The sequence below is a fragment of the Thalassophryne amazonica genome, chromosome 17, assembly GCF_902500255.1.
Source record: "Thalassophryne amazonica chromosome 17, fThaAma1.1, whole genome shotgun sequence".
Lineage (NCBI taxonomy): Eukaryota > Metazoa > Chordata > Actinopteri > Batrachoidiformes > Batrachoididae > Thalassophryne > Thalassophryne amazonica.
In genome coordinates this window covers 15,941,227-15,968,900 of record NC_047119.1, presented here as the reverse complement: position 1 = coordinate 15,968,900, position 27,674 = coordinate 15,941,227, and the positions used below count along the sequence as shown (strand labels likewise).

General features: G+C 40.0%; 1 protein-coding gene across 9 annotated transcripts; it reads left to right on the top strand.

Moving 5' to 3' along the window:
• The first annotated feature begins 523 nt into the window (after positions 1-523).
• On the top strand, positions 524-27,266 carry LOC117529929 (ankyrin repeat domain-containing protein 62-like). Of its 9 annotated transcripts, none has more exons than XM_034192831.1 (34): positions 524-677; positions 1,085-1,270; positions 1,366-1,523; positions 1,644-1,723; positions 10,771-10,937; positions 11,136-11,250; positions 11,403-11,576; positions 12,112-12,218; positions 12,306-12,443; positions 13,389-13,549; positions 13,673-13,699; positions 17,971-18,007; positions 18,098-18,164; positions 18,263-18,308; positions 18,502-18,560; positions 18,679-18,739; positions 19,446-19,566; positions 19,735-19,840; positions 20,612-20,767; positions 20,954-21,112; positions 21,304-21,462; positions 21,652-21,807; positions 22,003-22,161; positions 22,336-22,491; positions 22,685-22,843; positions 23,016-23,171; positions 23,346-23,501; positions 23,691-23,849; positions 23,940-24,123; positions 24,790-25,091; positions 25,242-25,601; positions 25,726-26,016; positions 26,142-26,359; positions 26,886-27,261. In XM_034192831.1, exons 4-34 carry the CDS (start codon positions 1,658-1,660, stop codon positions 26,965-26,967), a joined length of 4,464 nt encoding a protein of 1,487 aa, XP_034048722.1. In that variant the 5' UTR covers positions 524-677; positions 1,085-1,270; positions 1,366-1,523; positions 1,644-1,657; the 3' UTR covers positions 26,968-27,261. The 9 variants fall into 9 exon arrangements, with proteins under 9 accessions (XP_034048722.1, XP_034048721.1, XP_034048726.1 ...); XM_034192830.1 differs by having other exon boundaries at positions 525-677; positions 1,641-1,723; positions 26,886-27,260; XM_034192835.1 differs by lacking the exon at positions 21,652-21,807 and having other exon boundaries at positions 541-677; positions 1,641-1,723; positions 26,886-27,262.
• Positions 27,267-27,674: the final 408 nt, after the last annotated feature.

The window sequence follows — 27,674 nt, the reverse complement described above, 5'->3', positions numbered from 1 at the left end:
TTTTATAACTTGCTTAATTTTCCGAAAGTTTTCATTCTTAGGGATACTTTAGTAGGCCTACCGTCTCGATGATAGTCTAGTCCGGATTGACCGGTCGATCGCGTTGGGGGAACTCCCGCGGTTCATTCTATCTGCGCATGCGCAGGGTCAAGAGGTCGTGAGGAGCTACAGTGGAGAGTGACGGGAGCGTGTAATGGCGGAGGAAAAAGATCCCAAACTTATCATTTTTCATCCAGAGTGGGAGGAAGATTATTTTTTCGTTTATTCAAATGGAAAATCCATCTGCCTTATCTGCAATGCAAATGTGGCATTACCGAAGAAAGGGAATTTGGAGCGGCAATGTAAGACGATCCACGAGAGCTACGATGCTAGCTTCCCAGCTAAAAGCCGGCTTGCAGCACAACAGGCCGTTTTCCCCCGGACAAATACCACCAGTAAGCCTGCAACCACAGCTTCTTATCGTGCCAGCCGTGTTCTGGCAAAAAGAAAGAAATCATTCAAGGATGGTGAAATTGTGAAAGCAGCTTTCATGGAAGCTGCAGATGTACTCTTTGCCGATTTTAAAAATGAGAAGGAGATCGTGTCTGCAGGATGTGCAGCTCTCAAGAAAGTCTGTTGCACGACGATGCGAGTTAATGACGAAGGATATTGATCGGCAACTGAGGAATGATATTGAGGTATGTCAGTGTTTTTCTCTGCAATTCGATGAATCCACTGATACTGTGTACGTGGCTCAGCTGTGTGTTTTTATTAGAATGTTTTTTGACAACATGAATGTAAAAGAAGAACTGCTGAGCATTTTACCTTTGAAAGGCCACACGAGAGGCACAGATATGTTTCAGGTTTTTATGGAATTTGTTAATAAGAGCCAGCTGCCCCTCTACAAACTCATTTCTATAACCGAGCTGCCAGCTCGATGCCATCTTAATAATGTATTTATACAAACAACCATGTCATCAAATTTCATTGCATGAGAGGCCTATTAACTGATAGAGTAGTTCTGTTGTGTTTATATACGTGTTCCTGCTTTCAGCAGCATTGTAGCTGTTTCATGTATACTAAACTTGAAGCAACTTTGTAACAGATGGTACACAGCAACGACTCGACAGACTGGAGTCAAAGGTGGACCGCATACTACAACTACTGGTGAGGAATCAGGCTGCTGAAGAAGCTGACTGCATTGGAGATATTGCAGGCCAGACTTAAAACAACGGAGGAACTGGACCAATTCAGCAAAACGTTGGAGGACCAGGAGTTTAGGAGGACAGTGGTAAATTATTGTTCCTAACACTTTTGCAGAAGTGGTTATTTTCATGAAAGTTGCATATTGCCATTGCACACATACTTCTTTTTACTCTGTCGTAGGTGAATCTGCTAAAACAGCTATCTGGATCAATGCTGAACTCCTTTGCCAGGACGATGCTCGGTGAAATTGGGATGTGGCGGTTGTGGGCTGGCGTCAGCCTCAAAGGATGGAAAGGGAAGAAAGCCCTGCAGCCTCTCACTCTCTAGAGTTTTGAAGAGTAAGTTATCAAGGTGTCTCACTGCATCATTTAATTTTAGTTAGCAATTAAAAAGAATTTTATCATTTCTCCAGTTAAAAAAGAGGAAAATACAAGACCATTTTGTTTTTGTGACAGAAGCCTTCAGCAACAAGATGGAAATTTTACCAGATGCTATGGATGATGCGTTAACTGAAACACTGCGCCATGCCACAAAGAGGGTAAGTAGTTAAACGTTTATGGCATCAGCAACTCACAGGTGACTTGTACTAGCACCATGGCCACACCTAGTCATTCCCTTCAATCAAATCCCGGTCCAGTGTTGACTGTTTCAAGAGTAAAGACCGTGACCGGCTCACATGCACCCCAGCTCTTTAGAACAATCTCTCTCTCTCTCTCAATCTGTTCCTCACATTCTGTATTCTCTTTCCGCAAACATCTTAAAACCTATCTGTGTGGGCTCACCTTCCCTCCATAGTGTAACTGTCACTCGGCTGTGTTGACAATTGGAATTCATTCATTCATTATTGGTTTATTTGACAGGGACAGTGCATATTAATGAACGTACAATTGTTTATAGACAGTATATATACGAGGTCTGTCAATAAAGTATAGGTCCTTTTTATTTTTTTCAAAAACTATATGGATTTCATATGTTTTTACGTCAGACATGCTTGAACCCTCGTGCGCATGCGTGAGTTTTTCCACACCTGTCGGTGACGTCATTCGCCTGTGAACACTCCTTGTGGGAGGAGTCGTCCAGCCCCTCGTTGGAATTCCTTTGTCTGAGAAGTTGCTGAGAGACTGGCGCTTTGTTTGATCAAAAATTTTTTCTAAACCTGTGAGGCACATCGAAGTGGACACGTTTCGAAAAATTAAGCTGGTTTTCAGTGAAAATTTTAGCGGCTGATGAGAGATTTTGAGGTGATACTGTCGCTTTAAGGACTTCCCACGGAGCGGGACGTCGCGCAGCGCTCCCAGGTGCCGTCATCAGCCTGTTTCAAGCTGAAAACCTCCACATTTCAGGCTGTATTGATCCAGGACGTCGTGAGAGAACAGAGAAGTTTCAGAAGAAGTCGGTTTCAGCATTTTATCTGGATATTCCACTGTTAAAGGAGATTTTTTTTAATGAAAGACGTGCGGGCGGATTGCAGCGTCGGCTCGCAGCGGCTGCGATGCTCCGCCACAGGAAAAACACCTCTGTTGGAAGCCTTAAGGACAAGTTGGAACATGTCCAACTGTTAAACAATTTCTCATATACTCACTCCACTGAAAGCCATCAAAAGCCGCCTGGATTTTACAAATGGTTATCAACACAGAGGTGTTTTTCCTGTGCCGCCGCACCGCGCCGGCTGCATCCCGATGCGCGGACCTGTCCGCACGTCTTTCATTAAAAAAATCTCCTTTAACAGTGTAGTGAATGATGATGCCATGGACGGCAGTGCCATGAGTGATGATGCCACAATTAGTCATGGGTCAGATGAGAAGTGATTCATTTTATACTGAGAACTTATGCCTCCCCCTCTGTAAGGTGCAGGGGAGACATGAAATAAGTGCCCAATTTTCCTTGCACAACTTTTTTCCTGGATGTCATGATCATCAACTCGACTGGACTGACGCTATGTTTGTTTTGATCCACCTTTGTGATCCACCCACCATTGTGGGAACAAATCAAAAGCTGTGTTCACCACGGGGATACGTTCGGCACTATTCAGGATTATTTGAGTTTTTTTTTTTTTTTTTTTTTTTTTTTTTTTTTTTTTTTTTTTTTTACCGATGACGAACAATGTGTAAAAAAAAAATCTGACCGATGCAACTACATCGGTCCAAACCGGTCTGGATCCGGGACTGATGTTGCTGCTTTAAAGGGTGGGCGGTGGAGACATCTTCAGTTTTTGTTTCTAGTTCTTCTAGTTCATTTTATACTGAGAACTTATCCATGGCTTAATGCTATTGTAACTGTAATATTACTGGATGATGTCACCTGGCTTAGTACCTGAAAGATTGGAGTGTATTTTACCTGTTTCTATGACTGTATTATTTTATGTGTTTGTTTATTTATGTAAGGTAAATTATTCTATTGAAGTTTTATTGCACTGAAGTCACTGATTGAGAAAAGAAATTTCATTTTCTAGTGTATACAACCCCTGGCAAAAATTATAGAATCACCGGCCTCGGAGGATGTTCATTCAGTTGTTTAATTTTGTAGAAAAAAAGCAGATCACAGACATGACACAAAACTAAAGTCAAATCGCAACTTTCTGGCTTTAAGAAAAACTATAAGAAATCAAGAAAAAAAAGATTGTGGCAGTCAGTAACAGTTACTTTTTTAGACCAAGCAGAGGAAAAAAATATGGAATCACTCAATTCTGAGGAAAAAATTATGGAATCACCCTGTAAATTTTCATCCCCAAAACTAACACCTGCATCAAATCAGATCTGCTCGTTGACATTGGTTGGCAACGTTCTTGGCAACATTCCTGGAACGTTCTGGAGAGTCTACAAATGAACGTTCCTACAACGTTGTGATGCAACGTTACTGCTACTTTGATGTAACGTTCAGGCAACGTTCCATTGTTAGCTGGGTATTAACAGTATTCCCTGAAAACCCCCTTCTGTCAGATCATTTCTTAATAACATTTACATTTACTCTGATGGACTACCCAGCAGTGGGGAATAAATTTCATTACAGTAGAAGTCTTTCAGAAAGCGCTGTAACTAGGTTTAAGGATATGATTCCTTCTTTATGTTCTCTAATGCCATATACCAACACAGTGCAGAGTAGCTACCTAAACTCTGTGAGTGAGATAGATTATCTCGTCAATAGTTTTATATCCTCATTGAAGACAACTTTGGATGCTGTAGCTCCTCTGAAAAAGAGAGCCTTAAATCAGAAGTGCCTGACTCTGTGGTATAACTCACAAACTCGCAGCTTAAAGCAGATAACCCATAAGTTGGAGAGGAAATGGCGTCTCACTAATTTAGAAGATCTTCACTTAGCCTGGAAAAAGAGTCTGTTGCTCTATAAAAAAGCCCTCGGTAAAGCTAGGACATCTTACTACTCATCACTAATTGAAGAAAATAAGAACATCCCCAGGTTTCTTTTCAGCACTGTAGCCAGGCTGACAAAGAGTCAGAGCTCTGTTGAGCCAAGTATTCCTTTAACTTTAACTAGTAATGACTTCATGACTTTCTTTGCTAACAAAATTTTAACTATTAGAGAAAAAATTACTCATAACCATCCCAAAGACGTATCATTATCTTTGGCTGCTTTCAGTGATGCCGGTATTTGGTTAGACTCTTTCTCTCCGATTGTTCTGTCTGAGTTATTTTCATTAGTTACTTTATCCAAACCATCAACATGTCTATTAGACCCCATTCCTACCAGGCTGCTCAAGGAAGCCCTACCATTATTTAATGCTTCGATCTTAAATATGATCAATCTATCTTTATTAGTTGGCTATGTACCACAGGCTTTTAAGGTGGCAGTAATTAAACCATTACTTAAAAAGCCATCACTTGACCCAGCTATCTTAGCTAATTATAGGCCAATCTCCAACCTTCCTTTTCTCTCAAAAATTCTTGAAAGGGTAGTTGTAAAACAGCTAACTGATCATCTGCAGAGGAATGGTCTATTTGAAGAGTTTCAGTCAGGTTTTAGAATTCATCATAGTACAGAAACAGCATTAGTGAAGGTTACAAATGATCTTCTTATGGCTTCGGACAGTGGACTTATCTCTGTGCTTGTTCTGTTGGACCTCAGTGCTGCTTTTGATACTGTTGACCATAAAATTTTATTACAGAGATTAGAGCATGCCATAGGTATTAAAGGCACTGTGCTGCGGTGGTTTGAATCATATTTATCTAATAGATTACAATTTGTTCATGTAAATGGGGAATCTTATTCACAGACTAAGGTTAATTATGGAGTTCCACAAGGTTCTGTGCTAGGACCAATTTTATTCACTTTATACATGTCTCCCTTAGGCAGTATTAGACAGCACTGCTTAAATTTTCATTGTTACGCAGATGATACCCAGCTTTATCTATCCATGAAGCCAGAGGACACACACGAATTAGCTAAACTGCAGGATTGTCTTACAGACAATCAGGTGACCCTGAACCATCCCTTAGTTATGCTGCTGTAGACTTAGACTGCTGGGGGGTTCGGAGATGCTGGACTTAATCCGACATGATGAAGTGGCATAGCTATTGGACCAGGATCTTATCTGACATGGTGGAGGGGCAGTGGACTCAATGCATACTTTTGGGGTGTGTCACCTCTTTAAAATACAGGCTACAAGTTGGCGTAACATTAAAGTACTGTTGACCAAAAGCCAACTCCAAACTAGAAGAGCACGCATACATTCTGAACTCTTCCTTATAATTGCAGTTAGTGTAGTACATCTTTGCACATTCCTCGTATTTTGTATATTGTGTACGGTTTCTTGCTTTCCTTCATTCTTATTATTCTGTTCTACTTTATTTCAACTCTATCATTTATTTATCATCAACCACTGCACTGGTAAGAGAGCGGCTACTTTTTAATCTCATTATATTTTGTACTGTGTACACTGTAAAATGACGAAAGAAGGATTCTGATTCTGATTCATTCACCCAGGTTTGTTTATGTCGCTGTTAAGGTCTTGTCTTTTTTCATCCTTTGATCCCTTCTCCAACATTCCCATATCGTGTTTTTGAACCTTTGATTGTGATTAATAACCTTTGATCTAGAGCCCGACCGATATTATCGGCCGATATAAGCCCTTTTCAAAGTACTCACCATCGGCCGAAATTTTGCCAATACAATGCCGATGATTTCTCATAAACAGAACAGTTACTGAAATGTTTCTGTCGGCCATGTAAAATGTCCTTGCACAGTTTGTGTAGTAGATGGAGCTCTGACTCCATTCAGCTGAGAGCTGCTTACACCCCTGCTTAAATGTGTTCGTCTCCGCCCCCGTAGTTCTCCGTCTCAGAGGCGATTTAGACTGCAAGGGAAGTTCAGCTTCCCCTAAAATGCCAAAAAATAACTGATGAAATATATACTGTTGTGTGTACATGTCATTGACTAAATATGCGCTACAACGTGCTCAACATTTGTTCAGAATCAGCTTCTTATCACTGGTGACGCGGCTTTCCTCTCACTCATTCTCGCAGCTTCACAGTGCTTTAATAGCGAAACAAAGCATGCAGCGAAACGAGACGAATCATTGGATAAATGCTGGGCTTTGTCCCGCCCATCGGACGCTCAGTGTGTATGGGGGTCTATGGGGCAGTGGGCTGGCCTCGGCTGGCCCGGACGCCCAGCTTCTGCATGATGATTGGATGATCTGTCTTAGGCTGAATCCCTTTTTGATTGACAGCGAAATGAGCGAATCAGCGATCTTTTGGTGTAAACATGCGTGGGAGCATTTTTATTCTTTTCTGAGTTGAAACGGAGACTTTCCTAATCCTCTTAGCGGCATTCTCTTTGTTAAAAACGACTAGCGACAAATCGAGCTTCTATTTCTGGTGGGGTTTTTTTTTGTAGCTGCTTGTGTTTGGAGACTGACTTCTATCGCAGTTTCTGTCCCTACCGAGCAGCGGGTGCTGCTGAGCTCATCCACCGTCACAAAGCACTCACAGGCGGACACACTTCACACTAGCCTCACGCCAGCTAGCGAGCTATCGTAACAGGCGTTACGGCCCGTTACGATATAATTTTGGACCGTTACGCTTATTTTGGACCGTTTAATCAACCGTTTCTGAATCACTGAAGCAATGGTTCGATTTGGCTTGTGGCTCTTTGATTCGCTGCTCTTCAGAAGCGTTAAGTCCACTTCTAACCGCTCTCAAAGCCATTAAAATATCATGAGTCATTTTTGTGTGTATTAAAGTCATTTACTAGGACTGTTGTCTTGTTGCGGTCAACAAACGAGAATCATCCTCCGTTCCTTTCTCGCAGATTCAAACGATGCGCGGCTCTTTGCTGAGAGTCCGCTCGGAATTAATAACTTCAAAACGAAATGACACCTCTTACAAAACGTTGCAATACAGACAATAAACTACAATCGACTAAAACGCCCCCCCCCCCCCCCCAAAAAAAAATGAGACGTCTATGAGCTGTAGAACTCAGCTTATAAGTATGGAATACATTCATAATGTCTGAAAGAAATGCAAAAACTAACAGATTTTATTTCTGTTTATGTCCAGAGATCAAGGATCCACCATGTAGAGTTTATGTCCAGAGTTTAAGGCTCCAGTAACCAATTTCATATGTATTTACTTTAAGACTCAATAAAATGTTGTTCAATTTCAATGTAATCAGCTTTTAAAGCACCAAATTACAACAAAAGCCGTCTCAAGGTGCCTCACACAGAACAGTTCAACATAAAAAAAAGAATAATTCAAATACCTAATTAAAAACAGAAGTAAAAGAATAAAACATAAAATAAAAATTACTCATAAGAAAGTGAATAAATATGTTTTAAGTCTTGACTTAAAAATGGGCCATGTACTGGCTAACCCAGAATGAGATTGCCCACTGAACAAACTTCCACAGCGTTCTGGACATGATGAAGGGACTTGGGCTGTCGTACCTGGCTTTTCCCCTTTGGGTACCCCTAGAATGGCTAATTTTTAGCTTTAAATTTTCAAAAGCTGCCCCCCCCCTTCCATTCCGTTCTGTTAACATAATGTTTACATAATGAAAAATATCCTACCAGTCCTATCGTCTGCTTGATTTCCACCCAAAGGAACCAAGAATGAAGGGTGAATGTTTCAAGATTTGTTTAATAACTTTTGTAGAGTTGAGGTTTGTTTTTTTTGTAATGTTATTTATCTTTTCCTTAGAGATTAATCCAACTTTGCACAGATTTTTTTTTTTTGTACTAGACAGTTCTTTGTTACTGTTCTTGAAAATTGCACATACTACAGGGTCTTGTGAAAAGAATCTTATTTTACTGTTATATGATAGTTTCCTCACATGTTATATCAGGGTCCATGTTTTATTGTTAAAATATTCTACCAGCACATTGCATTTTTTGAACTTGAAAATTCTTCTCTGTTATAAAGTTAATCAATATGAGGACAAAGCTTCAGCGTTTAGCTCATACCTTTTTTGTTAAGTGTCCAAAAAAAAAGAACATTTTATTCATTAAAAAATAATAATAATTACGGCTGATTTATCGGCTATTGGCAAATCAGCCGATTTATCGATTATCAGCATTTTTTTCATCCAAATATCGGCATCGGCATCAGCCTCAAAAAATCCATATTGGTCGGGCTCCACAGGAGACAATCTGGGGCCTGTTAAGAATCTCTCTAGTTCCACCAACTTGAAACAAACAAAAAATACAACTACTACTACTAATAATAAGAAGAATAACAACAGCAATCCAGATACAGATCACCTCCAAAATTCAGTGGAGTACTCCATGCCCTAATATCTAGCTGTGGCTCAAATTTAGTGAGACTCTGTGAAGTAGTTTTGACATAATCCTGCTGGCAAACAGGCAGAGAGACAAAGAAATAAATAACACCAATGATTTTATTACATCCTTGGTGGACATAATAATTTATTGTAAAATGCCACTTTGATCAAAGTAAAGAATTGTCAGCTTCATTTTAAGATAATTGATTCTATGCTGCCTTTGGTGTTTGCAGTTCACAGATATTGCCTTTAATATAAAATGTGTTTAAAGCTACTGACTAAAGGATCTGCTTTTATCTTTGTAAATACATATATTGAAGTATACATGTATCTCCATAAATCTTTTTGACGTGTACTTTGCTGTCTACTTTAATCTTTTTGAACTGTGTGAAGCTGTCCTTTCATCATCATTGCTTTGGTTTTGATTAAAGCAGCAGTAATATCCTGATCTCCTGCATCTGAACTAAATCACTCTATTGGACTTCAACTCAGAGTTTTATATACAAATTGTCAATCTTTACTAAGTGGAAAGTGGACTTTTGGAATTTTACACATTCTATTTAAAATTAGCTAAGTTAGCAGCACCACACAGCAGCAAAAACATCTTTGACATTTTCATTTAGCCCTGAAGATAACATTTGCTTAGCTCTTCTACTAGTTGATCCAGATTTATTTGAGGTAATCTCATGAATGCAGTTTTTTTTCCAGAAGTAGTTTTTTTTTTTTTTTTTTTTTAATGTTGGGTCTTTGTCAGCTTCCGAGCATTCTGAACGCAGCCTTTTTTCTGTGGTTATGTTCATTCTCAGCAAGTGCTCCAGCTTCCTCTCAAAAACATGCATGTTCTGTGAACTGGTGACTTTAAATTGGCAGCAGCAAAAAAACAATTACAATAGGGTCCTCGTAGGACGTTGCCTACTCGGGCCCTAATAATAATAATAATAATCAGCGCAATTACAATAGGGTCCTCATAGGACGTTGCCTACTCGGGCCCTAATTAGTTCACAAACTTCAACCAATATAAAGCAACTGTGCACCATAAAAAACACACACCTCTGGACTGCAACTGCAAGTCACTGAGAAAACAGAGCTAACTAAGCTACAGCTAACCGAGCTAGCTAAGCTACAGCTAACAGAGCTAATGCTAACAGAATTAACTAATCTACAGATAACACAGCTAATTAAACTACAGCTAATAGAGCTAACTAAGCTACAGCTAACAGAGCTACTGCTAACAGAATTAACTAATCTACAGCTAACCGAGCTAACTAAGCTACTGCTAACAGAATTAACTAAGCTACAGATAACAGAACTAACTAATCTATAACTAATAGAGCTACTGCTAACAGAATTAACTAATCTACAGATAACACAGCTAATTAAACTACAGCTAACGAGGTGTGAGTGCACTCACTCTGTCACTATTTCCCAGAATCAACAACAGTGCAGAGCACATACTCTGACAGAAAACAAGCCACTCACTTTAAACACAGTTTTAACTCACTCATATAAATGATTAAATTGGTAACCTGTCCCGGCTGTACCCTGTCTCTCACCCAATGTTTGCTGGAACAGGCTCCTGTCCCTCCATGACCCTTAATTTGAATAACTGAGTTTGGAAAATGAATGAAAATTTCAGAGGAGAAACATGACCACAACACATTGATTCCTGCAGTGTGCTTATACTAAAAAAAAATACTGACAGTTGTGTAACTACTCTTCACCCGGGCGAAAACGGGTGCCTGTGTTATTTTTAATGTTTGCTAAGGCAGTGCTAGAGTAATACTCATGTTTATCCATATTATGTTTTATTTATGTTTTTGGTTATTTTTCCATTTGTGTTCATTGTTTCTTTAGAAAATGGACAGATTGAAAAAAGCACTGAAATTGCCAAAGCTTCCCATTGGAGCCAAAAGGAAGAGCATCAACGCGAGCAAAATCACTGAATCTGTGTTCTATGGAAAGGTGGAGGACGTGAAGAAGCTCGCACAAGAATATGCTCATGAGAAGGAAACATTTAACAGGTAAGTGAGTGTAATACAGCTTAAACTGGTATCCTCTTATGCTCTGATACTTTTTCTGATATCATTAAATAACACACAGTGCAGCTTGAACGTTTGTGAATCCCTTGAGCTTTTACATATTTGAAAATTTTTAAATTTAGTGAAGTTGTTTTTGAAGGAAAATGTTTATATTTCATATTATTGCCTTTGCTATTATAGAATAGCACTTCATTGTGCCTGTCAACATGGAAAAGTTGCCGTGGTTCGGTTTCTGGTGGAAAACAAAGCCGACCTCAATGCTTGTGACGACTATAATCGGAGTGCCCTCATGAAGGTAAGACTAAATGATATGATATTTTAGACAAAGCATGTCTTAATTATGAAGACAACACTCTGTGTTGAAATGAGCATAATTAAATATTTACATCATGCATTTATTTCTTTATATCTGATTTCCACATTCATGTCTGTATTCCACAATGTCAGGCAGTCGAGCACCAGAGGGAGTCCTGTGTCAGGATACTACTGGGCAGTGGTGCTGACATAAACCACGTGGACAGTGATGGTCGAACTGCTCTGCATTTAGCAGTGGCAAAGAAAAGCATGCGAATTGTTGAGCTGTTGATTAAGAAAAAGGCTGACATCCATGCAAAAGACAAGGTGAGCTTCCACTCACATTGAGTTAGCGCACACTCATACAGATACCGCTTCCATCAAAAAGAGGAATCTGGAGGTTATGCAATCACACTTTCTAACCCTGACTATTCTTTTTATGCAAAGTGAGGATCACCTCCCTATGAAAAACGTTTGCTCCGCCCTACCCCGATAAAATGTCGGATTTATATATAAAAGTTTGGACTCCTTCCCTGCTAGACAGGCAACGTTTCGCATTCCAAAAGTTAATCATAACCTGGTGTCAGTCCAAATGGACATTTGTCCCTGTCTACTGCCCGTAACACAGCGTCCCACAGTTGCACATATACGCGGTTATATTTCTTTGTTTCTGTTGTTGCTGCAAATCAGTCAACAAGATGCCGTTTGCCAGGTTTATTTACTATGACAAACATTCATGAACATTCAAAAATAAGACATCAGAGCTTCTTCTGCAACCTGTGATATTTAATTGTTGTCTTATTGCCTCCTCTGATTCCCAATGTCCAAGTGAATATGTTACTAATTGTGATCTGTTTTTTAGAATGGTCATACGCCTCTGGTTCTGGCTGTTCTCGATGGTCAATATGAGGTGGTCAAGTATCTCATCGAAAAGGGTGCTGACGTTGATGTTAGGGACCAGCAGCTAAGGTAACTAGTGAACCATGGTACTCTGTTGATCCATGTGAAATCATGTTTCAGACTTAACTGTACGTTTACACTTGATTTTTCTTGCAGGACGCCACTAATGTTAGCAGTAGTCGGTGGTTGTCAGAAGACGTGGCAGTTGCTGCTGGACTCAGGAGCTGATCGCACACTGAAAGACATCAGTGGACAGACCGCTGATGACTACATAGCTGATCTCCCCAAATTTTTGTGAGTTGTGCTTCTTAACTTATTTTTTTAATCTAGTGGTGTTACCTTTGTAACTCATCTGCGGCATGTGCTTGAAAATTTGAATTTACTTTTTGATTCTGTGAGTTTTATCTATACTGTGTAGAATGTGTAATGGTCAAAGTTATCATTGCTTGTTAAAATTACAATTGAATTTGTTACAGATTTATGGAAAATGGGAAAGATTTTATTGTATCATGTGTATATTCAGGTTGATAATTCATATAACTTTTGTGTAGTTTAGAAAATAATAAAATACCAATACACAAAGAAACCAAGGAGCTAAAATGTTACAAATGTTTTGATGCTGTAGTTGCCATTTCTGCACATTACAGGGTGCTTTTCTGACAAATATACCTGAGTGCCAAATTAATCCAGCTTTTTCTCTGTGAAAACACTCAGGATGAGTCATTATTCAAATCAGAACTTTAACAAATCCAACATACAAGAATCTCTTGTTTACAGTTTTTCTCAATTGTTAATTGTTTTCTCTGAACTGGCTTCTTGTATATGTTCCCTCACATCATTGGCCACAAGTGTGATCAATTCTGAGTTGTTGTGTTCAACCGGTGACACCAGTGCTTTAACTGGGTTTGACTTTTTTCATGATGCAACACAGGTGCATCACAATGAAAATGTCTTGGCAAGTTGTGTCCAAACAGATGAAAAGTACTTATGGTTTTGCCAAAAGAGCGACTGATTCAATCAGTGGGTTCAGTGTGTTAGAAATTGAGAAAAACTGTAACCACATTTCAGATTTTTTTTAAATTACCAGTAATATATATTTCGTTCAATTCTTTTTTTCCATCCTTTGTTCATGTAAACAAACCCCTTAATTTTTGCAGAAGAGACAAAAGCATTTTCAGGCTTAAGTTATTATCATATTTTGCTGTTCTGAATCTGTTATAATTTTATGACTGACCGCAGATCAGTGAAGAAACCTGCATCGCAAGAGTCATCAAACACGAGCACCAGGTCATCAAAGAGGAACACTGAGTCAAAAAAGAGGAGCACTAAAAACAAAGAGTGTGACAATTCTTGTGAAGTCCAGGAAGGGTTATTTGGAGGATTGGCCAGTGACTCAGATGGTAGGGAGACCATTTTTAATCATCTAACAATGAGTCAAAGTTATTCTTTATCACTGGTGTGATTATTTGTTATTGATGATTGTTTGATTTCTTTTTTCTTCATGCAACCTTCACTCCATCCAGAGCTGACAACACGTGAAGTAATGAAAGGTAATATTTCACACTATAGAACATTTCTTATTATTATATGTGAAGGATTGTTGTGTTGTTTGTGCACTCCATGGGAGTGACTCTGCTGCTGCTTTCCATTGGTGGACATGTGAGCTGATAAAATAATGTTGATGTAAATAGTGTAGTACTCTAGGGCAGTGATTCTCAACCGGGGTGCCGCGATCGATCGTCAGGGGTGCCGTGGGTATTTTTCATATTTGCGATTACCATGAATTATTTATTTTATCCATAAAGCATAAAACGACTCAGCCTCGCGTGCTGCAGCCTCGCGTGCTGCAGCCACGCTCTCGTCTTAAGGCGGGACAATAACAAGGAGGCTGACGGCCGATTAAAACAGTGCCGTCTCCTTCAAAAGCCGTCTAAAATGCGGAGCTGTTGGTGTGTGTGTCAGTGCCTGTGTGTGTGCGCGCGTGCGGAGTTAACAAGCTGCAGACTGCGAGGGAGGGGGTGGGTGAGGGAGATTCCTGAATGCAGGCGCGACACGTTCAGTGCGCATCGAGCGCGGAGCAGAGAGAGGATTTTAACCCAAGTGAATGTTAACAAAACGGAAACATGAATCTGCCTTTACTTCTCTCTGAACTTTCTCTAAAGGTGTGATTCTGCCGTTACCATCCTGTTCACACCATGTGCGCGTCGTATGCTGAATTTATGAGATCATGAGATGAAATAAATGGTCAAATATCTTTAAAAACATATTTAAAAAATGAGAATATATGAATGAACTGAGCCACAAAAAAAAAAAAAAAAATGTTCAGACGCAGAGATCACAAAAAGCAGGTGAGAACTCTGAACTTTAACAGCTGTTATTTTCCAAAGGTATTTATTTGTTCAGTCTTGAGCTTAATGCAGTGTTTAAGCACCAAACGTGACTGATGAGAAACAATTTCAGAAATGCAGCAGAAACAACCACAAATCAGAAAAAGTTGGGACTGTATGTAAAATGAAGATAAAAATAATAAAAAATTGCACCATTCCCAGTTTCTCCACTCACAGAAGCCACACATTCTTCCAGAGTTGTGTAATTATACTACAATAGTAGAATATAAAGAAGCGAAAAAAAAGAAAAAAATAGACAATATATTCGTCAATCGCAATTATTTGTCTGACAATTAATCGTCTCCAGAAATTCGTAATCGTGACAGCCCTACTTGAGATCAGAGCGCAAAATGCTTGAGGATTTTCAAAATGCGGTGTTTTCTGTATCGATTTTCTATTGCGATAATTGGGTTCTGCGCAAAACCAGAGATAATAGCATTATAATATTATTTTGGTTGGTGGTGTGCCGCAGGATTTTGTAAATACAAAAAGGGTGCCGCGGCTCAAAAAGTTGAAAATCACTGCTCTAGGGTAAGTCTGTCTGGACTCAGCAGATCTCAAAAACTAACTGATCATGACAGAAGACAAGTGAGAAAATCCACCAAGACATTTTTGAAGGTGTTATAGGTAAAAAGCAGTCACTGCTTCATGGTGGAGCGGAGGATTTGAAGACAAAAAAAACACATCAAATCTCAGCTTTTGTCTCCCATTTGTCTTTTGACAAACTATAGCTGAAATGTTTTGTGTTCTTTTTCAGACAGGCCTTCACTGTCTCGTCTTGCAAATACGTCAACAAAATGATTGTTCTTGATGTTGTTCACATACACTTGACCTTCCTCGGACAAATGTTTAATGCTAATTAAAAACCCGTCTAAGTAATTTTTCACATTTTTCATTTGTAACCTTCACTAATGCTGTTTCTGTACTATGATGAATTCTAAAACCTGACTGAAACTCTTCAAATAGACCATTCCTCTGCAGATGATCAGTTAGCTGTTTTACAACTACCCTTTCAAGAATTTTTGAGAAAAAAGGAAGGTTGGAGATTGGCCTATAATTAGCTAAGATAGCTGGGTCAAGTGATGGCTTTTTAAGTAATGGTTTAATTACTGCCACCTTAAAAGCCTGTGGTACATAGCCAACTAATAAAGACAGATTGGTCATATTTAAGATCGAAGCATTAATTAATGGTAGGGCTTCCTTGAGCAGCCAGGTAGGAATGGGGTCTAATAGATATGTTGATGGTTTGGAGGAAGTAACTAATGAAAATAACTCAGACAGAACAATCGGAGAGAAAGAGTCTAACCAAATACCGGCATCACTGAAAGCAGCCAAAGAGAACGATACGTCTTTGGGATGGTTATGAGTAATTTTTTCTCTAATAGTTAAAATTTTATTAGCAAAGAAAGTCATGAAGTCATTACTGCACGTGAAAACAAGCCTCAGGTGTTCAGGGTGAGGTCCTAATGCTCAGCCACTCAGTCCTGAATGCATACCACCTGGTGGGAAAAACAGAAACCAAGCCAGCCAAACACCCCAGCACACAACACCTTCAGTTAATTCAAAATGCTGCAGCTAGAGTGCTAACAGGGACTAGAAGGAGAGAGCATATCTAACCCATATTGGCCTCTCTTCATTGGCTTCCTGTTAATTCTAGAATAGAATTTAAAATTCTTCTTCTTACTTGTAAGGTTTTGAATAATCAGGTCCCATCTTATCTTAGGGACCTCATAGTACCATATCACCCCAATAGAGCACTTCGCTCTCAGACTGCAGGCTTACTTGTAGTTCCTAGGGTTTGTAAGAGTAGAATGGGAGGCAGAGCCTTCAGCTTTCAGGCTCCTCTCCTGTGGAACCAGCTCCCAATTCAGATCAGGGAGACAGACACCCTCTCTACCTTTAAGATTCGGCTTAAAACGTTCCTTTTTGCTAAAGCTTATAGTTAGGGCTGGATCAGGTGACCCTGAACCATCCCTTAGTTATGCTGCTATAGACTTAGACTGCTGGGGGGTTCCCATGATGCACTGAGTGTTTCTTTCTCTTTTTGCTCTGTATGCACCACTCTGCATTTAATCATTAGTGATTGATCTCTGCTCCCCTCCACAGCATGTCTTTTTCCTGGTTCTCTCCCTCAGCCCCAACCAGTCCAGCAGAAGACTGCCCCTCCCTGAGCCTGGTTCTGCTGGAGGTTTCTTCCTATTAAAAGGGAGTTTTTCCTTCCCACTATTGCCAAGTGCTTGCTCACAGGGGGTCGTTTTGACCGTTGGGGTTTTTCCGTAATTATTGTATGGCCTTGCCTTACAATATAAGGTGCCTTGGGGCAACTGTTTGTTGTGATTTGGCGCTATATAAATAAAATTGATTTGATTTGATATAATAAGAAGCAGTGTTCTATAGTGTGAAATATTACCTTTCACTACTTCACGTGTTGTCAGCTCTGGATGGAGTGAAGGTTGCATGAAGAAGAAAGAAATCAAACAATCGTCATCAATAACAAATAATCACACCAGTGATAAAGAATAACTTTGACTCATTGTTAGATGATTAAAAATGGTCTCCTAACCATCTGAGCCACTGGCCAATCCTCCAAAAAATCCTGGACTTCACAAGAATTGTCACACTCTGTTTTCAGTGTTCCTCTTTGATGACCCGGTGCTCGTCTTTGATGACCCGGTGCTCGTCTTTGATGACCCGGTGCTCGTCTTTCGTGACTCTTGCGACGCAGGTTTCTTCACTGATCTGCAGTCAGTCATAAAATTGTAACAGAATCAGAACAGCAAAATATGATAATATCTTTTTTAGCAGTTTTTCTCAATTTCTAACACACTAAACCCTGTTGTATGAATCAAATACTCAGTTGCCTGAACCCACTGATTGAATCAGTCGCTCTTTTGGCAAAACCATAAGCACTTTTCATCTGTTTAGACACAACTTGCCAAGACATTTTCATTGTGATGCACCTGTGATGCGTCATGAAAAAAGTTAAAGCACTGGTGTCACCATCAAAGACCAGGTCATCAAAGACGAGCACCGGGTCGTCAAAGACGAGCACCGGGTCATCAAAGAGGAACACTGAAAACAAAGAGTGTGACAATTCTTGGATTTTTTTGGAGGATTGGCCAGTGACTCAGATGGTTAGGAGACCATTTTTAATCATCTAACAATGAGTCAAAGTTATTCTTTATCACTGGTGTGATTATTTGTTATTGATGACGATTGTTTGATTTCTTTCTTCTTCATGCAACCTTCACTCCATCCAGAGCTGACAACATGTGAAGTAGTGAAAGGTAATATTTCACACTATAGAACATTTCTTCTTATTATTATATGTAAAGGATTGTTGTGTTGTTTGTGCACTCCATGGGAGTGACTCTGCTGCCGCTTTCCATTGGTGGACACGTGAGCTGAAAATATTTTCCTCTGGTCTGTTGCAGATATGGAGAAGAAAAAGGAGTTAAAGTCATTCAAGTGGTGAGAACATTTTCTTGTTATGATCTAGAAATTACACACACACACACACACAAGTATATATCAGATTTAACAAGTCACCTTCCTCCTCAGGACAAATCCTGACTCAGACCATTGTTCATCAGACATCATGGAGTTCAAACCAGTTCCACATCAACAGGTTAATGCAATTTGCTTATTCATTCAGACATTGTGTTCATATACTTTGCAGTGTTTTCTAAAATTCATTCATTCTTATTTGTTGTGTTACTTTTTTAGAAACTACCAGAGGAAATGTTGGAAATTGATCTTGGAAGTGATGAAAGTAAATCAGATCTTTTTAGTTTATTTTCTTGTATTTCTTCTTGTTTTGTGTTTGCTTGGTGATAATGTTAATCTCACTCTCAAAAAAAAAAAAAAAAAAAATCAAACCTGTTCATTTTGGAATGTGTACAATGGTATGTATCTAAAGTAGATGTAATCTTCAGCTGAAAAGAACTTTCTGTGATTTGCTGCAGAATCTGTAGTGGAGTCAGAACCACAAGAACCTGACTCATCGTCATTAGAAGAAGATGAGGTTTGTAGACCAAATATTCTTATTATTTACTTATTTATTTATTTGCTCACACTGTGCTGATGTACAGTATCATGTTCTCAAAATCTTTCTGTTCCTTTTTTCTTTTTTGGTTTTGCAGTTTACTCTGAAGTGCCCAGAAGGGCTCCAAAGCCTTGTACCTCAGAAAAACATCTCTCAAGGTTTGTATTGACATCAAAGACTTTCTGACAGCAAGAGTTGAAATGAAACAAATAAGATAAACTTATCTAAGTGTGAATTTCCACTGTAATTCAAGGGTTTAGCCAAAAAGTAACATTAATTATTTATGTATTCCAGCCATTTTTTAACACAGTCGCTCCATTTTCAGAAGCTATAAGTAATTGGACAAACTTAAATATAAGGATTATTAAAGCAGCCATCACTTTTACAACCAGACACATCAGGGGATGGACATGTGAATGTTTCCTAGTCAGTGAATATGTCTGGTCTTTATTCAATAATTAAAAAATGTAAATAGTGTAGTAGTGTAGGGTAAGTCTGTCTGGAGTCAGCAGATCTCAAAAACTAACTGATCATGACAGAAGACAAGTGAGAAAATCCACCAAGACAGTTTTGAAGGTGTTATAGGTAAAAAGCAGTCACTGCTTCATGGTGGAGCGGAGGATTTGAAGACCAGAAAACACATCAAATCTCAGCTTTTGTCTCCCATTTGTCTTTTGACAAACTATAGCTGAAATGTTTCGTGTTCTTTTTCAGACAATCCTTCACTGTCTCGTCTTGCAAATACGTCAACAAAATGATTGTTCTTGATGTTGTTCACATACACTTGACCTTCCTCGGACAAATGTTTAATGCTAATTAAAAACCCGTCTTTAAGTAATTTTTCACATTTTTCTTATTGATCAGACCCCATAAACAAGATGAAGCAGCCAAACCTTTCTCCTGATGTTGAGGCCTCCATCCAAAAGAAAAAGAGCAGCCCTCCACCATTACAGACGAAGTTTCAGCCTAAAGTCAGAAGCACCAAGTAAGAACAAATTATTCAACTGAAACTTTGAACTCTTTCCTGCTTTTTCTTACTCATTATCTTGTCTTTTTTTTGTGCATAACTCTTGTGTCTCTTGATGGCAAAAATTACAAATATTTTAATGACTATATTCCTTTATTTTAATATGTATTAATACCTTTTGTTTAGAGTCCCACTGAAACAGGAGGAGGACAAACCACGCAGTGGCACCAAAATGGACCAGACCAGAGAAGACCAGAGGAAGGTGGACAAGAATCAACAGTCAAAGATTCAGGTAAAAGTAGGCAAATGTGACACTTACCCCAAAATTCTGTCTTTGTGATGTCATACGACATGTACTTTAAATTAGAGAAGAGGAAAAAATATTGCTCAATACTAATCAATGTCACTACTACTTGTTGAGTTTTAGAGTCTGTAAACAAATATATGAAATCATATAATCTTTGTCATCTAAGTCAGACAACAACTTTAGCAACATCAAACGCATCACAAAAAAAAAAAATATTTAGCTGTTTAGACAAAATGTGCACTGATTTTATTAGGACTTTTGATATAAATAGTAATTACATATACATATTTAAAAAATGTAACAATACTTTGGGACATTAGTAATCACAGTTTTATGACATTCATGTGGAATATATGAGGAGGTGATAAGATACGCAAAGTTGTATTGATAAAATTTTCAGTATGTGCACATATGTAGGTTATAACACCAGGCTGTGTCTTATATGTATCAATTATGCAGCTTTGTGTGTTTCAGTGACACACAAACAGCTGGAACAGGAGAACATTGTGCAGGACAACGCGACAGAGCGAGTGGATTATAAATGTTCAAAATGCTGTGTCACCACAGATTTTGTTGATAAACTAATTTAGCATTTTGTTATGCACAGTGCAGGCTGATCAGCATGGGGCTGCTAAATAAAAAAACATATTACTTACTTACATATTACTTTGGGAACTACTGATATAAAGTATACAATAGAACGAACAAAAGTGTAAAATAATGTTGATTTCCTTTTGTTCGTTGGCTTTGTTTCAGATCCCTAAGGTCTCTGAGAAGGAGAAGATGCTCCAACAAATTGCTTTGCAGAAGGACCAGCTTGAAGCCCTGAAAGCTGAACTTGAAAGTTCACAGGCCAACAGTCTCCTCAAAGAACAAGGCCTTATGGAGGAGATTGAAGCACTCAAACAGCAGGTACAACATGTTAAATGTTCAAATTTTTAAGGATGTTTATGTTGTAAGGAAATGTTTTACACGAAAACGTCCTTTAAAATAAATAACAAAGCTGAACACGTTTTAAAAAAAAAAGTTGTATGCAATGGAACAGAATGAACCAAAGTGTAAAATAATGTTGATTTCTTCTTGTCGGCTTTGTCTCAGATGGCTGTGTCCTCTCAGAAGAAGAAGATGAGGCTCCAAGAAATTGCTTTGCAGAAGGACCAGCTTGAAGCCCTGAAAGCTGAACTTGAAAGTTCACAGGCCAACAGTCTCCTCAAAGAACAAGGCCTTGTGGAGGAGATTGAAGCGCTCAAACAGCAGGTACAACATGTTAAATGTTCAAATTTTTAAGCATGTTTATGTTGTAAGGAAATGTTGTTTTACACAAAAACTTCCTTTAAAATAAATAACAAAGCTGAACACGCTTTTAAAAAAAAAAGTATGCAATGGAACAGAATGAACCAAAGTGTAAAATAATGTTGATTTCTTCTTGTTCGTCGGCTTTGTCTCAGATGGCTATGTCCTCTCAGAAGAAGAAGATGAGGCTCCAACAAATTGCTTTGCAGAAGGACCAGCTTGAAGCCCTGAAAGCTGAACTTGAAAGTTCACAGGCCAACAGTCTCCTCAAAGAACAAGGCCTTATGGAGGAGATTGAAGCGCTCAAGCAGCAGGTACATGTTCAATGTTCAAATTTTTAAGGATGTTAATACTATAAGGAAATATTGTTTTACACAGAAACTTTATTTAAAATAAGTAACAAAGCTGAACACAGTTTTTAAAAAAAGTTGTACACAATGGAACAGAATGAACCAAAGTGTAGAATAATGTTGATTTCCTTTTGTTCGTCGGCTTTGTCTCAGATCGCTAAGCTGTCTGACAGGGAGAAGATGCTCCAAATAAATTCTTTGGAGAAGGATCAGCTTGAAGCCCTGAAAGCTGAACTTGACATTTTACAGGTCACCAGTCTCCTCAAAGAACAAGGCCTTATGGAGGAGATTGAAGCGCTCAAGCAGCAGGTACAACATGTTCAGTGTTCAAATTTTTAAGGCTGTTTATGCTGTAAGGAAATGTTGTTTTACACAGAAACTTTCTTTAAAATAAATAACAAAGCTGAACACACTTTTTTTTTTAAAAAGTTGTATGCAGTGGAACAGAATGAACCAAAGTGTAAGATAATGTTGATTTCTTCTTGTTCGTCGGCTTTGTCTCAGATCGCTGAGCCCTCTGACAGGGAGAAGAAGCTGCTCCAAAGGAATACTTCACTGCAACAGCGGGTGACCTCCCTGGAGATCAAGCTGAAGGATTCAAAGAGGAGCAGAGGACTCAAGGAGAACCAACTTATGGAGGAGAACGAGGCCCTCAAGAAACAGGTAGGAGATGCTGACTGTGAGCTGTAAGGAAATGTTGTTTTACACAGAAACTTCCTTTAAAATAATTAACAAAGCTGAACACACTTTTTAAAAAAAAAGGTGTACACAATGGAACAGAATGAACCAAAGTGTAAAATAATGTTGATTTCCTTTTGTTCGTCGGCTTTGTCTCAGATCGCTAAGTTGTCTGACAGGGAGAAGATGCTCCAAATAAATTCTTTGGAGAAGGATCAGCTTGAAGCCCTGAAAGCTGAACTTGACATTTTACAGGTCACCAGTCTCCTCACAGAACAAGGCCTTATGGAGGAGATTGAAGCGCTCAAGCAGCAGGTACAACATGTTCAGTGTTCAAATTTTTAAGGCTGTTTATGCTGTAAGGAAATGTTGTTTTACACAGAAACTTTCTTTAAAATAAATAACAAAGCTGAACACACTTTTTTTAAAAAAGTTGTATGCAGTGGAACAGAATGAACCAAAGTGTAAGATAATGTTGATTTCTTCTTGTTCGTCGGCTTTGTCTCAGATCGCTGAGCCCTCTGACAGGGAGAAGAAGCTGCTCCAAAGGAATACTTCACTGCAACAGCGGGTGACCTCCCTGGAGATCAAGCTGAAGGATTCAAAGAGGAGCAGAGGACTCAAGGAGAACCAACTTATGGAGGAGAACGAGGCCCTCAAGAAACAGGTAGGAGATGCTGACTGTGAGCTGTAAGGAAATGTTGTTTTACACAGAAACTTCCTTTAAAATAATTAACAAAGCTGAACATGCTTTTTAAAAAAAGGTGTACACAATGGAACAGAATAAAATAAAGTGTAGAATAATGTTGATTTCCTTTTGTTCGTCGGCTTTGTCTCAGATCTCTAAGCTGTCTGACAGGGAGACGATGCTCCAAAAAAATTCTTTGGAGAAGGATCAGCTTGAAGCCCTGAAAGCTGAACTTGACAGTTTACAGGTCAACAGTCTCCTCAAAGAACAAGGCCTTATGGAGGAGATTGAAGCGCTCAAGCAGCAGGTACGACATGTTCAATGTTCAAATTTTTAAGGCTGTTTATGCTGTAAGGAAATGTTTTACACAGAAACTTTATTTAAAATAAATAAAGCTGAAAAAAAAGGTGTACACAATGGAACAGAATGAACCAAAGTGTAGAATAATGTTATTTCCTTTTGTTCGTCGGCTTTGTCTCAGATCGCTAAGCCGTCTGACAGGGAGAAGATGCTCCAAAAAAATTCTTTGGAGAAGGATCAGCTTGAAGCCCTGAAAGCTGAACTTGACAGTTTACAGGTCAACAGTTTCCTCACAGAACAGGGCCTTATGGAGGCGATTGAAGCGCTCAAGCAGCAGGTACAGCATGTTCAATGTTCAAATTTTTAAGGCTGTTTATGCTGTAAGGAAATGTTTTACACAGAAACTTTCTTTAAAATAAATAACAAAGCTGAACACGCTTTTTAAAAAAAGTTGTATGCAATGGAACAGAATGAACCAAAGTGTAAAATAATGTTGACTTCTTCTTGTTCGTCGGCTTTGTCTCAGATCGCTGAGCCCTCTGACAGGGAGAAGAAGCTGCTCCAAAGGAATACTTCACTGCAACAGCAGGTGACCTCCCTGGAGATCAAGCTGAAGGATTCAAAGAGTAGCAGAGGACTCAAGGAGAACCAACTTGTGGAGGAGAACGAGGCCCTCAAGAAACAGGTAGGAGATGCTGACTGTGAGCTGAAGAGAAAAGCTGAAAATGAAACTGGCTTCAGGTGCAATGAACAGGTGTTCACCTTAATGTTACAGCTGGAGACAGTAGCAGCTGAGCTCACGCAGGAACAGAAGACTCGTCACCTGCTGGAGACAGAGGTCAAGTCATCTCAGACCTGCTTGTCTGAAGTCATACAGGAGGCTGAACGGTCCAAGGCAGCCCAAGAAGACAGAGAGAAAAGTCTGCTGAAGGAAATGGACGAGCACAAACAACTGACAGGTTAGATATGCTGAGTGGAGCATAATCCAATCAAAGAATTTCTTAAAAATGTTATTACTCTATCAGCATCAATCTGTCCAACATTGTGATTTCTGGTACTAAATTAAATTGTCATGTCGTCCTTTCCGGGCAGCATGGTGGCTTAGTGGTTAGCACTGTTGCCTCACAGTGAGAAGGTCATGGGTTCAGTTCCCACCTGTGGGAATTGAACCCATGGAGTTTGCATGTTCTCCCCGTGTTTGCATGTGTTTCCTCCGGGTGCTCCAGTTTCCTCCCACGTCCAAAGACATGCGGGTTAGGTGGTTTGGAATCTTTAAATTGTCCGTAGGTGTGTGTGTGTGACTGTGTTTGTTTGTCTGTTTGTGGCCCTGCGACAGACTGGCACCTGTCCAGGGTGTACCCCGCCTCACGCTGTATGACTGGTGGGATAGGCTCCAGCCCCCCCGCGACCCTTAATTAGACTAAGTGGTTGAAGATGCGTGTGTGTGTGTGTGACTGTGTTTGTTTGTCTGTTTGTGGCCCTGCGACAGACTGGCGTCCTGTCCAGGGTGTACCCCGCCTCACGCTCTATGACTGTTGGGATAGGCTCCAGCCCCCCGTGACCCTTAATTGGACTAAGTGGTTGACGATGTGTATATATGTGTGTTTGTGTGTCGTCCTTTCCAGCTGAAGCTGCCAGTCTGCGTGAGTCAGTCAGAAGTTTGTCTCAGCAGCTGATTAGTGCAGAGGAACGTGCAACCAGCCTGGAGAAGGAGATCCATCATTTGACACAGCAGCTGTCAGAGAAAGACCTGCTCCTGGACACCCTGCAGCAGGACAAAGACCAGGCAGCTGCAAGTGTCAAAGAGCTGGAAAAGGCTCAGAGGGAGCTGGTCAGTGCACCAAAGGAGGCTGTAAACAAGCTGCTCACCCAAGCCCAGAGGGAATATCAGTTGCTATGGCAACATCTGGAGATCGCCCAAGAAAAGGTAACTGAAAAAAACAGTGGCACCTTGTGGCTTCAGATTCTCACAGAGTCTGATAGAAGCATTGGTAATGATGTGTTTGACCCATCCCATTTTTTCCCCTAAATGTAGAACTGATCTGACCTAAAAAATTCTGTTTTGTAATGTCTGCAGATTGATGAGCTGCAGCGAAATCTCAAAAAGAAAACGTCACAGTGCAGCCATCTCCAGGAAGAGAATAAGCTGCTGGAGGATGAGTTGGCCTCCCTGAAGAACAAGAGCAACAGAATTGAGCAACTGGAGAACAAAGTGAGGAACTTGGAGGATGAGTTGGCCTCCCCAAAGAACATGAGCCACAGAATTGAGCAGCTGGAGAACAAACTCAGTAAGTTGGAGGATGAGTTGCTGGTCCTGAGGAGTCAAGCGGAGGCTGCCAACAGGGAAAAGGATCAGATGACCCAGTACTGCAGTGACCTAAAGGAGAAGGCACGGAAGACGATCCAGAAAAAAGAGGATCAGATCAGCTTGCTTAAGGTAAAATCTTTGACTAATTTTATGAACCTGTAACTGGTCTGAGGACGACTTAGAGTCCAGGTCCCACTTTAAGTCACAGGATGACATCACTGTGTTGCTTAAATAACTCTGTTTATGTTCTCAGTCCCAGGCGGCGGCCCGACAAAGCCCGAACCCACAGAATACCATGTACCTACAGCTTTCTAAGAAGAACAGAGAGCTGGAGGGTGGGTCGGCCTCCCCGAAGAATGTGAGCTTCAGAAAGGAGCAGCTGGAGAAGAAACTCAGCAAGTTGGAAGTTGAGTTGCTGGTCCTGAAGAGTCAAGCGGAGGCTGCCAACAGGGAAAAGGATCAGATGACCCAGTACTGCCGTGACTTAAAGGAGAAGATATGGAAGACGATCCAGAAAAAAGAGGATCAGATCAACTTGCTTAAGGTAAAATCTTTGACTAATTTTATGAACCTGTAACTGGTCTGAGGACAACTTAAGAGTCCAGGACCCGCTTTAAGTCACAGGATGACATCACTGTGTTGCTTAAATGACTCCGTTTATGTTCTCAGTCCCAGGCGGCGGCCCAACAAAGCCTGAACCCACAGAATCCTGTGCACCTTCAGCTTTCTAAGAACACAGAGCTGGAGGATGCTACGTTTAACGGCTACACCACCTACGAGGAGCTCCTCAAACAGAGAGACTCTGCACGAGCTGAGGTGGCACAAGTGAAGGAGGTCTATTCACAGGAGATGCAGGTTCGCCTCGCCGCAGCTAACCAAATCGATAGGTGAGAACACATTGTTCCTTATGCCTTCATGCCAAGTTTTACATGTGGATGTTGGTCACAGGTGTCAATATTTTCACAGGTTCTTATGTCATGATAGCGCATCAAAACAAAAAGCTCATCTGAAAAGTCACAGATTTGAGTGTTTTGAAGCGCCACAATGAATACTAAGAGTGACGACAAGATCACTCCATGAGTGTACTTTGCCGATCAGCACCTCTCCTCAATGGATGATTTTCAAGTTGCTGCTAGACAGCGCCTCTGCTCATGCGTGATGATGTCACAGCTCTGGTGTTTCTAATGACACCAAACACGCGAGCGAGGCTCCCTAACCAGAAGTCTCGGTTTCAAGATGGCGACACAACTTGGAAATTGTCCATTCAAAGTGGTTCTCATTCAGAGTTGGTCACCTGCAATATATACCTGGTTTACATTTGATCACTTGGTGTCCAATCTCAATTCACTGATTTATTCTTTAAGTATTTGTTCTTCAGTGTTACTGAACCTTTGCTGTGTTTTCCGTCTGCAGTTTGGGCCTTCAGCTCGGAGAATTGGCACATGAGGTGCAGCGGATGGTTGCAGCAGGTACCAGCAATATGAAGAAATCATAAAGTGTGAAGGGCAGAGCAACAGGAAGGACGACCATCTATCCAGAATAAAGCTTGTGCCAAATCTGCACGCAGTGCTTGCTGTATCAGTTGTGGTGACGCAAGAGAAGACTGGGAGCAGCCAGAAGACTGAATCTAAAGAACCTTCATGAGTTAAATGTGCAATAAAAATTTTAGGTTAAAGAAGTCTTTTATTCCCTTTGTGAATATTTTTACAAAGTGGTTATTGACGAAGTGGCAGACCACTTCATCATTTTAATCATAAAGATTTTATCTGTAAATAACCATGTTAAAAATCCCACAGGGGCTTTGGATTAGAGGTTGGGTTATGGTTTATCCCATAGTCATTCATATGTGGCATGTATGATAGCTTCAAGGTATGATGCATTCCAGACTGTGACTGCAGTGTGGGGTAAGGTGTCTGACGTTTGAGCCAGACACCCTGGGTTGGAATCCCAGTCATAAGCATTTAACATGGTTCACATCCCCCAAGTGGCATTGAGTACTTCTGTGTACAGTACCATAACAATGGAAATACTTTAAAAATGGGAACTCTAAACATGGGATCCATACATACAAGTACCTGAATGAAATGCTCCTTTTAATAATGCCTGATATATTTATGAGTAGATTTGGAGCTTTCACTGTAAATACCTTGTAACTCAAAAGCCAAATTCAAAATGAAGCTTTCTTGATATACACTTTGGCAC

Bases quoted from the DNA above. Each gene is read 5' to 3' on its own strand.
- LOC117529929 (XM_034192831.1), top strand. From the start codon at position 1,658: ATGGAAATTTTACCAGATGCTATGGATGATGCGTTAACTGAAACACTG. The intron at 22,492-22,684 runs GTACAACATGTT...GCTTTGTCTCAG, and splicing joins TTGAAGCGCTCAAGCAGCAG to ATCGCTGAGCCCTCTGACAG. The intron at 25,602-25,725 runs GTAAAATCTTTG...TTATGTTCTCAG, and splicing joins ATCAGATCAGCTTGCTTAAG to TCCCAGGCGGCGGCCCGACA.